At 44.8% G+C, this 12,960-nt stretch overlaps 1 protein-coding gene across 9 annotated transcripts in view; it reads right to left on the bottom strand.

The window, feature by feature from the left end:
- The window catches only part of GRIP2 (glutamate receptor interacting protein 2), a 471,570-nt gene that overhangs the window by 14,490 nt on the left and 444,120 nt on the right, over window positions 1–12,960 (bottom strand). For all 9 annotated transcript variants that reach the window (XM_043552086.1, XM_043552087.1, XM_043552089.1 and 6 more), the window contains exons 18-20: window positions 9,810–9,949; window positions 6,076–6,252; window positions 217–370 (exon numbers count right to left, since the gene is read on the bottom strand). In XM_043552086.1, the coding sequence (XP_043408021.1) occupies window positions 217–370; window positions 6,076–6,252; window positions 9,810–9,949 (471 nt within the window). The remainder of the gene's footprint in view (window positions 1–216; window positions 371–6,075; window positions 6,253–9,809; window positions 9,950–12,960) is intronic.

The following is a 12,960-nucleotide window of genomic DNA, read 5'->3' as shown; positions in this document are numbered from 1 at the left end:
AACTGGGCAACTATTTGATTGTAGTTGGGAAGATATTAATAGGAACTATCCTGTCCACTCTGCATTCCTGACTCAACTGCTCCACCACACACATGCATGCACAAATACACCCTACACATTGCAAATACAATATGATGGACAACACAGTCCGTATGGACATCCACATACACACACGCCTACCCGGCCTCCTCCCTGCTTCTTCCAGCCCCTTCATACCTGGTGGGTTTGTCCCAGTCATCTTCACTGAAACTTCCATCCATATAGGGATAGTTCTTCCTGGGATCCCCAGGAGGGGTGCTGTTCTTCTGCCTGCTAGGTCTCCATTCATGTGGATGTAGGGCAATGCCAACAGCCTGAGGTATGTATGTACCTAGGGAAGGCGGGCAGAGAGGAAGAGAGGAAAAAAGAATTACACCTGGTTAGACAGTCAGAATGAAACATTAGATCCCAGAAAAGGATGGTCATGTGCTAAAGGCACTGGATTTGTTCTTAAAAAGATCAGAGTTCCATTCCAGGCTCTGCCACAGACTTCCTGCATGATCTTGGGGAAGTCACTTAATCTCTCAGTGCTTGGTTACTCCCATCTGTAAAATGGGAATTAATAATACTTCTTTCCTCCCACCTGTATCTATCTATACTGTAGGCTCTTTGGGGCAGTGACCATCTCTTACTACGTGTCATCTTGACTGGGACCTCTACGTGCTACCATTATACAAATAAACAGTGAGATCAAAATAAAATCTGACAAAATATTTCATGCTCCTCTGCTGCTTCCATCTTCCCCACCTCAGTACGCAGGAGTAACTGTGCCCGTTAGTAACAGGAGAGCTGAAGGAAGATATCTATATTGTGATACTACTACGAAGAGCAAAAAGTTACCCTTAAGTGCTGAAGTAGCTCCCAAACCCTGGTCCCTCACATAACTGCATTGCCATTGGGTCAGAACTTTTAATGAGAACCCACTTGCTGGGGTAATGCAGAAGGCAGTATGAACTGGACTTTTGCCAGCTGACATTTTGTACTTGGCAGAGATCATTCTTAATGGCAGTGAATTCAATGCAGGAATTATTGCTTGTAAATTTCCAAAGCTGCTTAAAGGAATTTGGACACTCAATTCCCATTAGTTTTAAGGGATTTGGATGCCAGGTCCCATTTGAGAGCTCTGAAAATCCCATTGTAGATTAACTATTCCAGAGTCCTAATGGACACTCTCCCAGTTCACTTTAGTGTCCCAGACCCACTCTCAAGCTTCCAACTCCCCTGCTGTTGCCTCCCTTCGATGGGAAAACAGGCCCGTTCCTTTCTAACCAGCGAATTTTCAGGCTGCATGGTTCTCTGCCTTCAATGTATTTCCCAGCACAAAGATGTTACCCACGGATACCTGCCTGCTTTCTCGTCAGAGATGGTTAACAGGTGTAATAGCTGTACTTATAAAAGTAGCACACAGCACTTCCTATGCAAGCCTACTTTATTCTGAAGGTAAAAAGCATTACATAAAACATAATAAAAACAACAGAAGAACCTTCACACATGTTAATAAGTTTGCCAGAGTTAACCCCAACCCTAATATGGAGTTTTGGGAGGATCCATCCTTTAAACCCCCACCCAAAGGTGATTTTTGTGCTTATCAATCATCACAGCTTCAGCTCAGAACAAGCACCCAGTCCTTCCAACCCCATCTCTCCAAGGGGGTGGCTTCAAAGGGTTGATAAAGGAGGAAGTTCATTAGCATCCCCCCATCCCTGGTAGAGAAGGTACATGCAATGCCACAATAACTCATACACAATTGCATTTTTAACATAATGTACCCAAAAGGCATTAACCCTAATTCAATAAGGTTTAACTTAATTCCATAAGGTTTGTTCAGGATAACACAGGATTTTGTCAGTCTGCCACAGACACAAGGGAAAAAAAAGCCATAAGAAGCAGGACAACACGAGTTTGGAAACAGCATCCAAATGTTGCTTTTCACATCTTAAAATCTCTCATGGTGAATGGAACTCTCACCTTTCAAGGAACATATCCATGCTGATGGAATCCATTGGCTGGTACCATCAGAGTCACCTGCCTAGCTGCCATTTTGCTGCAGAAAATGTGAATTCTTGTTGGAAGAGAGTAAGGCCTGGTCTACATTTAAAAATTAGATTGATCTAGCTATGTCACTCAGGGCTGTGAAAAATGTCGCTGGGCTGTGGTTAGGTTGACCTAACCCTGGCGTAGATGCAGCTGGGTCGATGGCGTGACCCCACAACCTCCTAATGACAACTGGCAACGGGGTGCAGAGGGATTATAGGAATTTTGTGAGTCTGATCTGTACATTCTGTTCACCACAGAATGCCATGTGAGGTCTGAAACGAACCCCGATGTCACATTGGTCATCAATATCATTGTGAAATACATGTTCAGATGTTGTGTAAGGCAGTGCTCCTCAAAGTGGTGGTCTGCGGACCGCTTATGGTCCGTGAGCCATCGGCTGCCGGTCTGTGCACACACTGGAAAAAAAATTGCCAGTCCCCCACATCAGATAACTCCTTATACCAGTGCTTCTCAAGCTATGTATAGACACTGAAAATATGTTCTTAAAGTCTGTCTGGGGGGGGATTGGTCATCAGCAAAGGCGAAAAACAGGTTCTCTGCCAGACAAGATGATGTTTATTCGTTTACATATTTACATGTAAATGGAGCATTGCCTCATTCACAATAGGTCTCCTATCACCAGTCTGAACTGAAGGCAAATGAAAGATTGTGGGGTCTTCAGAAAGAAACTAATAAGGAGAGAAAATCAGCAGGGTTCTGGGAGACAACGCCCATCTATTGGGATACATATCAAAGGTTTGCTCTACTGTATTTTGGGAGGCAAACAGGACACCATGGCACCCTTCACTGCGTGGACAGCGATTTTGCTTCTTGGGGTCTCAGCCAGGCTTGCTGAAAACTCTGGAGAGAGCTTTGGGTGAGATAAGCTTCTTTAGACAAGAGAGTAACTTGTCAGTTAAAGTTTAGTCTCAAAAAAAGTGTGTATTGATTTTGTTTGATATATAACCATTTGTTTCCAATATTCTTTACTCACTATACCTGAATCTCTGGTCTTTGACAATAAAACATATTCTTGTTTTCACTTTAAATATATCTAAGTGCTGTGGTGTTAAGCCAAGTGATGCTCTGGAGTTGACTCTTACAAGCTGGTGCGTACTGTGGGCTTGATCGTTCTGTGAGTGTCCATGGACAGAGGAGGGGCTGGACTCTGCAGGGAATGCTTGGAATAGTCGGGAGTGGGAGTGCACCTATTGCTACTTCCAGACAGCCTGGCAGGCAGGGCTTGGGCTGCCCGAGGCTGTTGGTTTCAGGAAGCTGGTCCACAGCAGGCACAGACAAGACAGCTTCATGCTCAAGGCAGGTGATGGTGAGGTGCTTCCTACCCCTGAGGAGCACCACAGATGAAAGAACTCTTCTGTAGACCTAGCTACTGCCTCTCAGAGAGGTAGATTAACTACCTCAATGGAAAAACCTCTTCTGTCCATGCAGGAAACATCTACTTTTATGGCACTGCAGTGGCACAGCTGCACCGCCAGAGCTATGCTGCTATAGAAGCTGTAGTTTGGACATACCCTTAGACCTTGATCCGGCAAGGAGTGCCCCAGTACAGGCCTCTGTGACTGTGAACAGTTCACTACAGGCTCAGGGACTGCAATTTATCTGGAGGAGACATGAAGAAGTGTATCTAACTAAAATATACACGTGCCCAAAGAGCAGCAAGAGAAGCTGGTTCATGGTTAGTACAAAGCAGTATAGCCCCTATGTGCACATAGCTCAGTGGTTTGAGCCCAGGGTTGTGAGTTCAATCCTTGTAGGGGGCCATTTAGGGATCTGGGGCAAAAATTGGGGATTGGTCCTGCTTTGAGCAGGGGGTTGGACTAGATGACCTCCTGAGGTCCCTTCCAACCCTGATATTCTATGATTCTATGATTAAAGCCCCACTGATCCTATATACGATTAACTCCTCCTTCCCCTTTACATTGTAAAGATGGAAATACACACGCTTCCCCTATTCCTTACACTAAGAATAATTCTTCACATACCAAGCCATTTGAGATACAAAGATTTGATCGTCCTGGAGCAGCAAGAAACTGTAGGTCTCAGGGGGATGAAGCAGCATAGACAGTGACTTTTCCAAACAGAGCATTCACTGGTAATTTAGGTGCTGTCGGCAAAGGAAATAAACTCACTGGCATCCCCTCCCCACCTTCCTCACTCCCCGGCCTGTTCAGTGCGTTTTTCAGAGAAACTCTAGCAGCCTTTCCAAGAAGAGTTGCACGCTGCCATACAGGCTTTGCCAAATCAACAGGAAGAGGTAGTGGAGCAACACATAATTAAAGGAGATTTGACCTCCTGGACAGCCAAGAGCAATGGAAATGCCCAGGGACAATGCCAGTAATTCCTGTGAAAATGCCAAGATCCATTATTTTCCTTAGCCGAGTGTTCTCTGTGCTTAAAGGTTAAAACGTTCCGGAGAGAGTGCCCCAGAAAATACTTGCCAGCAGCTCACAAAAGCCGAGAGCATCAGCCATTTCCTGGGTCAGGAGAACATCATGGTCGCTTTGCCCAAACCTCTATGGTGCTACGAGTCAAATTCCCCCCGAGTGCATTAGGGCCAGAATACAGCAATATATCCGGCTGTCAACCTGGGTGTTCCTGAGCTCTCTCCTTCCATTCAGTCCCATAAGCACAAGTGTTTCTCAGGCTTTTCTCCTGGGAAATCCAACATAAAAATCCTACTGCACTGGAGCCCCCTGGTGGTATGTTCATGACACAGTCTAGTGCAACAGCCTCACCCAAATCCTTCATATGACAGAGCTATTTTGTTGAGTTAACAGCTGTGAATGGTAGGTACAAATGGAACACGAGGTACCTTTATTTAATCTGATCCTGTGCTCTTATTTTGCTGAATGGGCTTCACAACCAGCCCTGTTAACCCTACCCACACACACCATGGCATCAGCAGCACTTCTGGCCCTGCAGTGGCTGAGGACAGGTTCTTCACTATTGCTACTCAATGCTTCTGCCCGCCAGGCAGTTGAGTCTACTTCTTAGCAACCTTCTGTCCATTCCACACTCACTTCAGCCAGTGTTGGTATAATGCGATGAAGCGTAATGCAATAAACAGAAAATACAAGAAAGTCCCTTTTAGCCAAGCTGCTTTTTGCCTATGGCTCCATCTCCTCTAGAAAGTGAGTCTCTCCTTTCGTGTTTGTGAGAGCCAACCGTATTGCTTTACTCTGCAGTATCTTTTGCTGTTATGCAATGGTTTCATTAAGTCCTTTCCCCCAGTGATTAGGGAGAGATTCTAATTTATTGGTTTCATTATCCCTAATGCAGATATAAAGTGACATATTTGCAGAGGTTAGAAAGATCTGAAGCGATATTCATACTTCATTGAACAAGGTATTCAGTGCGTGGTGAACCCAAGTGCTACTAATTACACAAAGGGCTTATAGATTTCAAGCAACCTTCCATGCTACTGGCTAAGACAGATAATATTTCGAATGGATGAAAAAAACCCCAAGCATCAGGTGCAAAAGCTATTTAAAGTGGCATAATCCAAAAGCTAAAGAAAGTGGTTGGGTGTCAACAGACTTGAGTTCTATCCCCAATTCTGTCATTGACCCACTGTGTGATCCTGAGCAAGTCAGAACCTCTACTGGCCTCAGTTTTCCCCATCTATAAAACGGGGATAATATTTATCTATCTTTGTAAAGGGCTTTGAGATTCTCAGGCTAAAGGCACCATACGTGCAAAACAACAATAGTAGAACTAGAAATGGCAGCAAGAACTTGCTCGGATAAGTACCCAAATGTTGGTGGCTCTTCAGCCTCTGCTCAGAATTGTCCTGCAAATCTTGCTTTACATCAGGCTGAAAATACCACAAGAACAATCCTGTTCATGGTATTTCAGCAATTCAATGCCCCACTGCAGCCAGGAAATCATGCAAGAGGGTCAGGCTCAGTCTGAGTTTGGGGCAGCTCTCATTATATCCAGTTTGGCTCCCACATCTACAGTAAAGAGACCCAGACTCACCTTGGCTTCCATAGCCTGCATCAATGCCTGAACCATCCCAGGATTCCATAGCGCTGTCCACGCTGGGGATGGTGGTGGAGTAAATCTCGGAGAGTTTGCTAGTTTTCTGAGAGTCAGTCAGTTCATCTTCTGGGTCACTCACTTCATTCATACTCCCCGACTTCTTGGGATAAGACCCTGGAACCAAAACATGTCACTTGTTCTTAGGCATTTTATTGAGTATAGGTGGGACGCATGTTACTTGACAAAGACCATCAGAAACTGAAGACCTGCTCAGATAAACATATTTACAAAGGTGGTGGGCAAACGTCAGAGAGGGATGTATGCTCAGATATTTGAGCAAGCCAGAGCAGAAATATCCACTTCTTGGAAAAACAGGCCTCCTATGAAAGGAACCATCACTCTTAACTGCAACCTTTATATTTTGCTAAAACACACTAAACTTCACCACCAGGTGGTCAACTTGTATTAAGAGTAGATTTTTGGCCTTGCAAATCTTCTGAGGAAGCTCTTTGGAACATCTGTATCTGAAAAGGGAGACTACTATTAGACAGTTAGAATGTCTCCATACATATGGCCTTACAATGACTGCTCTCACAGAGCCCTAAACAACTGGCCATCTTTTTATGTTGTGCATGTTCTCATATACATGGTGTACATAATAAACTAATCACTGGGATTTTTTTTTTTTAAATCCAGAATGCAGAGACTTGAGAGCTACGCTAAATCCCCAAATCCACCCCTTCCTCCTTCTGGAGCAGGGGACGGCAAACTATGGCTTGCGGGCCAGATCCAACCCATCAGGGCTTTCAATCTGGCCCGTGGGATTGCCAGCCCCATGGTGCAGCGGGGGCTAAGGCAGGCTCCCTGATTGCCCTGGCCCTGCACCGCTCCCAGAAGTGGCCGACACCACATCCCTGTGGCCCCTGGGGGAAGGGAGGCAGAGGGCTCTGTGCCTTGCCCTTGCCTGCTGGCACCACCCCCTGCAGCTCCCATTGGCTGGGAATGGGGAACTGCGGCCAATGGGAGCTTCAGGGGTGGTACCCACAGCTGAGGGCAGTGCGCGGTGGAGCCGCCTGCCCACCCCACCCCAGGAGCCACTGCCGGACATGCTGGCCACTTCTGGGAGTGGCATGGGGCCAGGGAAGGCAGGGAGCCTGCCTTAGCCCCGCTGCTCACCACTGCCACGCGGAGCTGCTCAAGGTAAGCTGTGCCGGACCAGAGCCTGCACCCCGAACCACTCCTGCACACCACACCACAACCCCCTGCCCTGAGCCCCCTGCTGCACCCCAATCCCCTGCCCTGAGCCCCCTCCTGTACCCCACAACCCTTGCCCTGAGCTCATTCCTGCACACTGCACCCCCTCCCATACCCCGCACTGCGTCCTGCATCCCAACCCCCTGCCCCAGCCCTACTTTCATGGCCCTGCATACAATTTCCCCACCCACATGTGGCCCTTGGGCCAAAAAGTTTGCCCACCCCTGTTCTGGAGGCTTTCTACACACACATCATCACTGATCAGATTCACCTCAGATAAGAATATTCCCTATCTGGAAGGGCTCAGGGACTTCTTCCTTACCCCCACGTTACTTAGATTAGACACAGTTTCAGTGCAAACAGTTTCTAACATGGTTTGCCAGCATGGACAGGACCCAAACTGTGTTCGAACAGTGGTCTAGCATGTGATCTGCGATTTGGACACAACGGGTGGCTTCACTGTGTTTGAAACCATTTTAGCAAGGTTATCCCATGGGGATACAAACGCAATGTGGACAGGAACCTAAGCCATCTGGTTAAAGTAATAACATGCTGGAAGGTGAATATGAGTTTATTTAAATTCAAATGAACCATCCCCCCTCAGAGGAGAGGGCTTGAGGAAATTGTAACTTGGATCAGGATCTGAATGTCACAGCTCAGGCAGGCCCCTCTCTTTATATTATTTTAGAGATAACAGGCCCTATTACCATTAGATTATCCCCCCTTTTTAGCAGAAGCTACTGATGAGATCAGTTTCTTTGTGTCATGATTTAACTTTACTGAACATCTCAGCTTGTTTGGCAGCACCACCTTTGCCTTCCATCCCCAACATTTTACCCTCAGTGCATCAGCACTGTCTATCGAATGAGGACAGAGGACTATTTTGCCAAGCAAAGTTTATTAGCCTTAAAAAGTCCCTGCATCCCAAGCAATAAAAGGATTGCTTGCTACGATTAACCTAAGATTACCTTGAGATTTCAATTACACAGCCTTTATACTTAGAATGGTTAATGTGAAGCCACTTTTCTGATCACAATTTGGCATTTCTTCAACTATTTCAGTGACCTACAGAGAAAGCACCCACAGAGCATCATGGGCAAAAGGTTTGTTTTGGAGAAGGCCCTAGAAGTTTGGCCTAGCAGACTGATGCTGGACTGGGACTTGGGACACCTGGATTAAATTCCCAGATCTGCCACTGGTTTGCAGGCTGATCTTGGACAAGTCACAGCTGTCCCTATGCCTCAGCTTTCCCATCTGTAAAATGGGAATGATGATACTGACCTCCTTTGTAAAGCACTTTAAAATCTACAGAGAAGAGCTAAGTAAGAGCAAGGTACTATTATTATTTTGTCAAACCTCTTGGACTTTCAAATCTAGACTGGAATAGGCTTCCCTGGAAGAGTTTCTGGTGTTTCCTGCTATTAAGTAGAACTGGAAGAAACCGTCTCTCCCACGGCACTTCCATATCTGGCCCCAGCCAGCCCTAGAAAGTGCAAAGGCACAATAAAAAGGCAATACATAATGTGGTAAGGGGAAGGAGGGATTAGAGACTGGTCACAATCTTTTTGGAAATTGATGGGAGGAGTTTCATGTGGTTTGCATTTGGCAGGGGCCTTGGAGGAGAAAATACTTTTAAAACTTATCCAGATTAATATTTTTTAGCTGGGACAAGATAATCAATTTTAAAAATGACCTGTCTGTCCTAGATACGCCTCCTCCTTCTTTGATGCTACATCAGAGTGGAATGACTTCAAAGCTACATAGAGGTAAGTAGGTGGGGGGTGGGGTGCGGAATTCGAATATAAAAAGAAGGGAGCTTTGAAGATCTTAGGACCACAAGCTAGGCGAGGCTTTTAAAAGGATAACAACCAGTGTGAAACTGAGTCCGTTTCAAAAGGAAGAGTTAAAGGTAGTTTTTCCAGGAACTACACCAGATAATTTTTGTAGCTTTATAAAAATCACATTTTTTATTTTAAAAAGTTTTCTCTCCACCCTTCCTTTTGCTGTGCGAGACACGCACACAGATGGGGAAACCTGTGAAACCACTGACACACAAAGTGCTGTTTCGAAAAGTACATTTTAACTAATTATACATTTTCCATCTAATCTCTTTCCACCTCTAGTCAATTTAGGTGTTACTTGGAATAGCAGCAAGTTACACATTTGGAGACCAAGATGCGATTATTATTGCTGATTGTGTCCCTTTATATATAATTTTTTTTAAAATAAATATTTTACTTTTAGTCATGATTTCCCCCCAAATTTCCCCCCAGGCCGTTCTTTTCAGATCTGGATATATGGGCTCTGCAGCATATTTTACCCCTAGACAGCCAGGTAGCAGAACACCAGGGTGAGGAATTAAATCCAGATTCTCCTATAGCATTGCAGAACACTACCTGCTACACCATGAGGCCAACCGCATTTCTACTGTAGCTGTAGACTTTGGACAAAAAGGTTGCAAAGGCTTCTGCCCTTACTTTCGGTTTGTTTCTTGATCTTCAGCGTTACAGTCTCTCCAGCCATTTGGAGTAGGTGGATGGCTTCACTGAGTGGTTTGCCCTTGAGACTCACATTATTAATAGCTAATATCCGGTCTCCCACATGGATTGCTCCAGTCCTAAAGAGGAAAGACACAAAGTTAGAAACTTGGAGGAAGGCTGCTGTCTTCCCTAATATAAGGGCCGTTAACAGATTGCTTTAAAATAATGACGAACTAGCCTTCAGTACTTTATAAGAGCAGGGATAGTGTCTTCTTGTACATGTGGAGAGTGTCTATCATATTATGGTTTCAGAGTAGCAGCCGTGTTAGTCTGTATTCGCAAAAAGAAAAGGATTACTTGTGGCACCTTAGAGACTAACCAATTTGTTTGACCATAAGCTTTCATGAGCTCCAGCTCCAGCTCCAGCTGTAGCTCACGAAAGCTTATGCTCAAATAAATTGGTTAGTCTCTAAGGTGCCACAAGTACTCCTTTTCTTTTTATCATATTATGGATGGCAGCAGAATACTAAATCAAACATCACTAGGAATCTCTCTATATAATGTCCCAGTCACCATAATAGCTGTGAATCTGTAAGAGTGCAAATGAAGTTCAGCTTTTTAAAACTGGCAGCTCCTATAACTAAGTCAAATGTATATGAAAAGCACACAACGATTCCCAGTGTGTGATTTCTGTGAATACTCATGCATGCAACTTTAACATTTGTTTCCACATTCATGGAAAGAACACAGAAGGGGGCAAAACCAAAGACAACGCAAATTACTTTAAAAATTCAAACCAACATATGTGCAAACTGTTTTGCTTGGCTCGCTGAGTTACCGGCCTTGATTCAGCAAAGCAGGTGACTAAGCAAAAAGGACTTATGCACATGTACTTAGATGAGTGAGGACCACACTGCCGAGCTTCTACTGGAAGACATTTGGTTACAGCCCTAAAAGTTTTTCCATGGTTAACTTCTGCGATCCAAGTTTTCAGACTTGAGGAATGGCTACAGTTGGCTTCAGCTTGTTGATTATACGATGTGGAAGCAATATTGAATCAAGCCAAGTTTCACTCTTTATTGCTCAATTATTGCATTACTAATCTACAACAGTGACACACATTCACTTCGCATCTGCCACAGATTGTTGTGCTGGCTGGCAGCTCTGGTAACTGGGAAATGCAACAATAGATTCACCCCAACGACTGACAACTGGGAGGGAAGATCTAGGTGCTTGTTGGATCTTACTTATGGTACCAATGTTAATGCTCCCTAATGATAAAAGTCAAAAGGAGAAGCTTCTTTCCCCAGAAGTTCCACAGTTTTTGGCTATATCATGGGAAACTCATGACTGAATCAGAAAGAGTGCAAGTCTGGAACATCACATCTTTCTATCAGAGCTGGAGTTCTCAGCTAGGTCACTTTCATTCATTTAGTAAATTACATTTGACTGCAGTTCCTCTAAATACAAGCTTTTTGCACTTTGCCAGCTACTGACAAAAGCAGATACTTATCTCCTCCTTTAAAATCACATGCTGTTACAGCAAAGACAAATGAAAGTTGAAAACCACCACCTGTCAGTTTTAAAAATCTATTTTACAGTTGCAAAGGTGCAAAATTAAGCCATATTTTTGGTAAGATTTTTCAGCCGAAGTACACTATTTCTCTAACTGGCCACTAGATGTCCCTGTAGTTCCACTCAATTTCCACTGAAAAACCCTTGGGGAAAAATTGAAGTCATTCAAGTAAATTATCGATTCAAACTGGATCTGGAGTATCTGCCTTAAAGTTTCATCTATACAGCTGAATTTTTTTTAAAAAAATATTTTAAATGGTAGCACATTACAGAAGATGCTTAACTTGCTACAGTAGTTCTAACACTTAGAAACAACCTCTCCTAGCAATGAAATCAATCACTGAACCATGAATGGGACCAAATTCTTCCCTCCGTCCCACACCATAAACCAGCCTAGCTAGAAGTAACCTGAGTAACGTAACTGTGTATAAATTGGTTAAATGACTCAGCAGAAGGAAGAAAAAAAAGTCACAGTTAGCAAGGTCTTTTCCTCAAGTATTAGGAAAAGTAAACCAAGCCACTCAGACTACCCTGGGTATGGAGACAGACCGAACCAAAGGCTTTCCTCCTAAGCAGTCACTGATCTAGCCTGTGCCATAAACACTTCTGCAAGGGAGAGGGAAGCTGAGCTGGAGTTAACCCCTTGTTAACCAGAGAGCACATAGGTCCCGATACCTGTCTCATACCTCCCTATTTATTTTGAATCATGCTACCCTTTCCTTTAATGCTGCTCCAGTGCAAAACAGTCTAAAGAGTTTCTGCTGATGACACGATAGACACATCTTCTGCCAGAACCAAGACACAAAGGATTGGTTTGCAGTGATAGGGTCCTGGCTCCAGCAGGGGCCTGATGTGGATTTGAGGCAAGGCAGTTTTGCACTCCACCGGAGGGTATTCAAAGAGCCCATCCAAACCTGAAAATTCAGGCAGTGAGACACACGACACTTCCTGGTGACAGATTTAAACCCTGGCCAGGATCTCACCCAAGCAGTGCTGACCTGACATAAGCGTTCACCAGTATGTGAGTTTAGGGGTGGGGAGAAACCTTTGCATTCCCACAGATTGTGGTTGCCCTTGGGTAGTGCAGCTGTGCAAATGGGCATAAGGATTAATGGTGGCAGACAGCTGTTGCTTCACAATGACCCCGTTAACCTGAATCCTCCTCTGTAGGTTTACACCAGATCAGACGTTTGCAACATAAAAATACTCAAGGTTGAGATAAAACTAGTCACTTGAATCGGAGCCTTCTAAGCTCAGCCAGACAGTCGGTCGCCCAGTATGACAAACACGTGGCAGATCCTAAAGGACACTCTGCCTTCCCCATTATCCAGAAATCAGTAGCAGCTGCAGTCCCACTACGGGGCGAATCAGCCAGAACGGCTCCATTGTGATAACAGGAAACACATCCACTGCACATTGTGATGTCTCCTGAGCAGCATGCGGTGCTCCTGCAAAAGCTGTACATAGGCTTGGGGTTAGGTTTAGCTCTGAATTCTCTAGAAGCTGATGGTGTAGACATAGGGACCCGGCTCGGCTCTGGTGGCCCGCCTCATTCCCAAGAGGCATCGTGCTA

The sequence above is a fragment of the Chelonia mydas genome, chromosome 7 (assembly GCF_015237465.2).
Source record: "Chelonia mydas isolate rCheMyd1 chromosome 7, rCheMyd1.pri.v2, whole genome shotgun sequence".
NCBI classification, from domain to species: Eukaryota; Metazoa; Chordata; order Testudines; family Cheloniidae; genus Chelonia; species Chelonia mydas.
The sequence above is the reverse complement of the archived record's forward strand: the minus strand, read 5'-3'. Positions and strand labels throughout refer to the sequence as shown.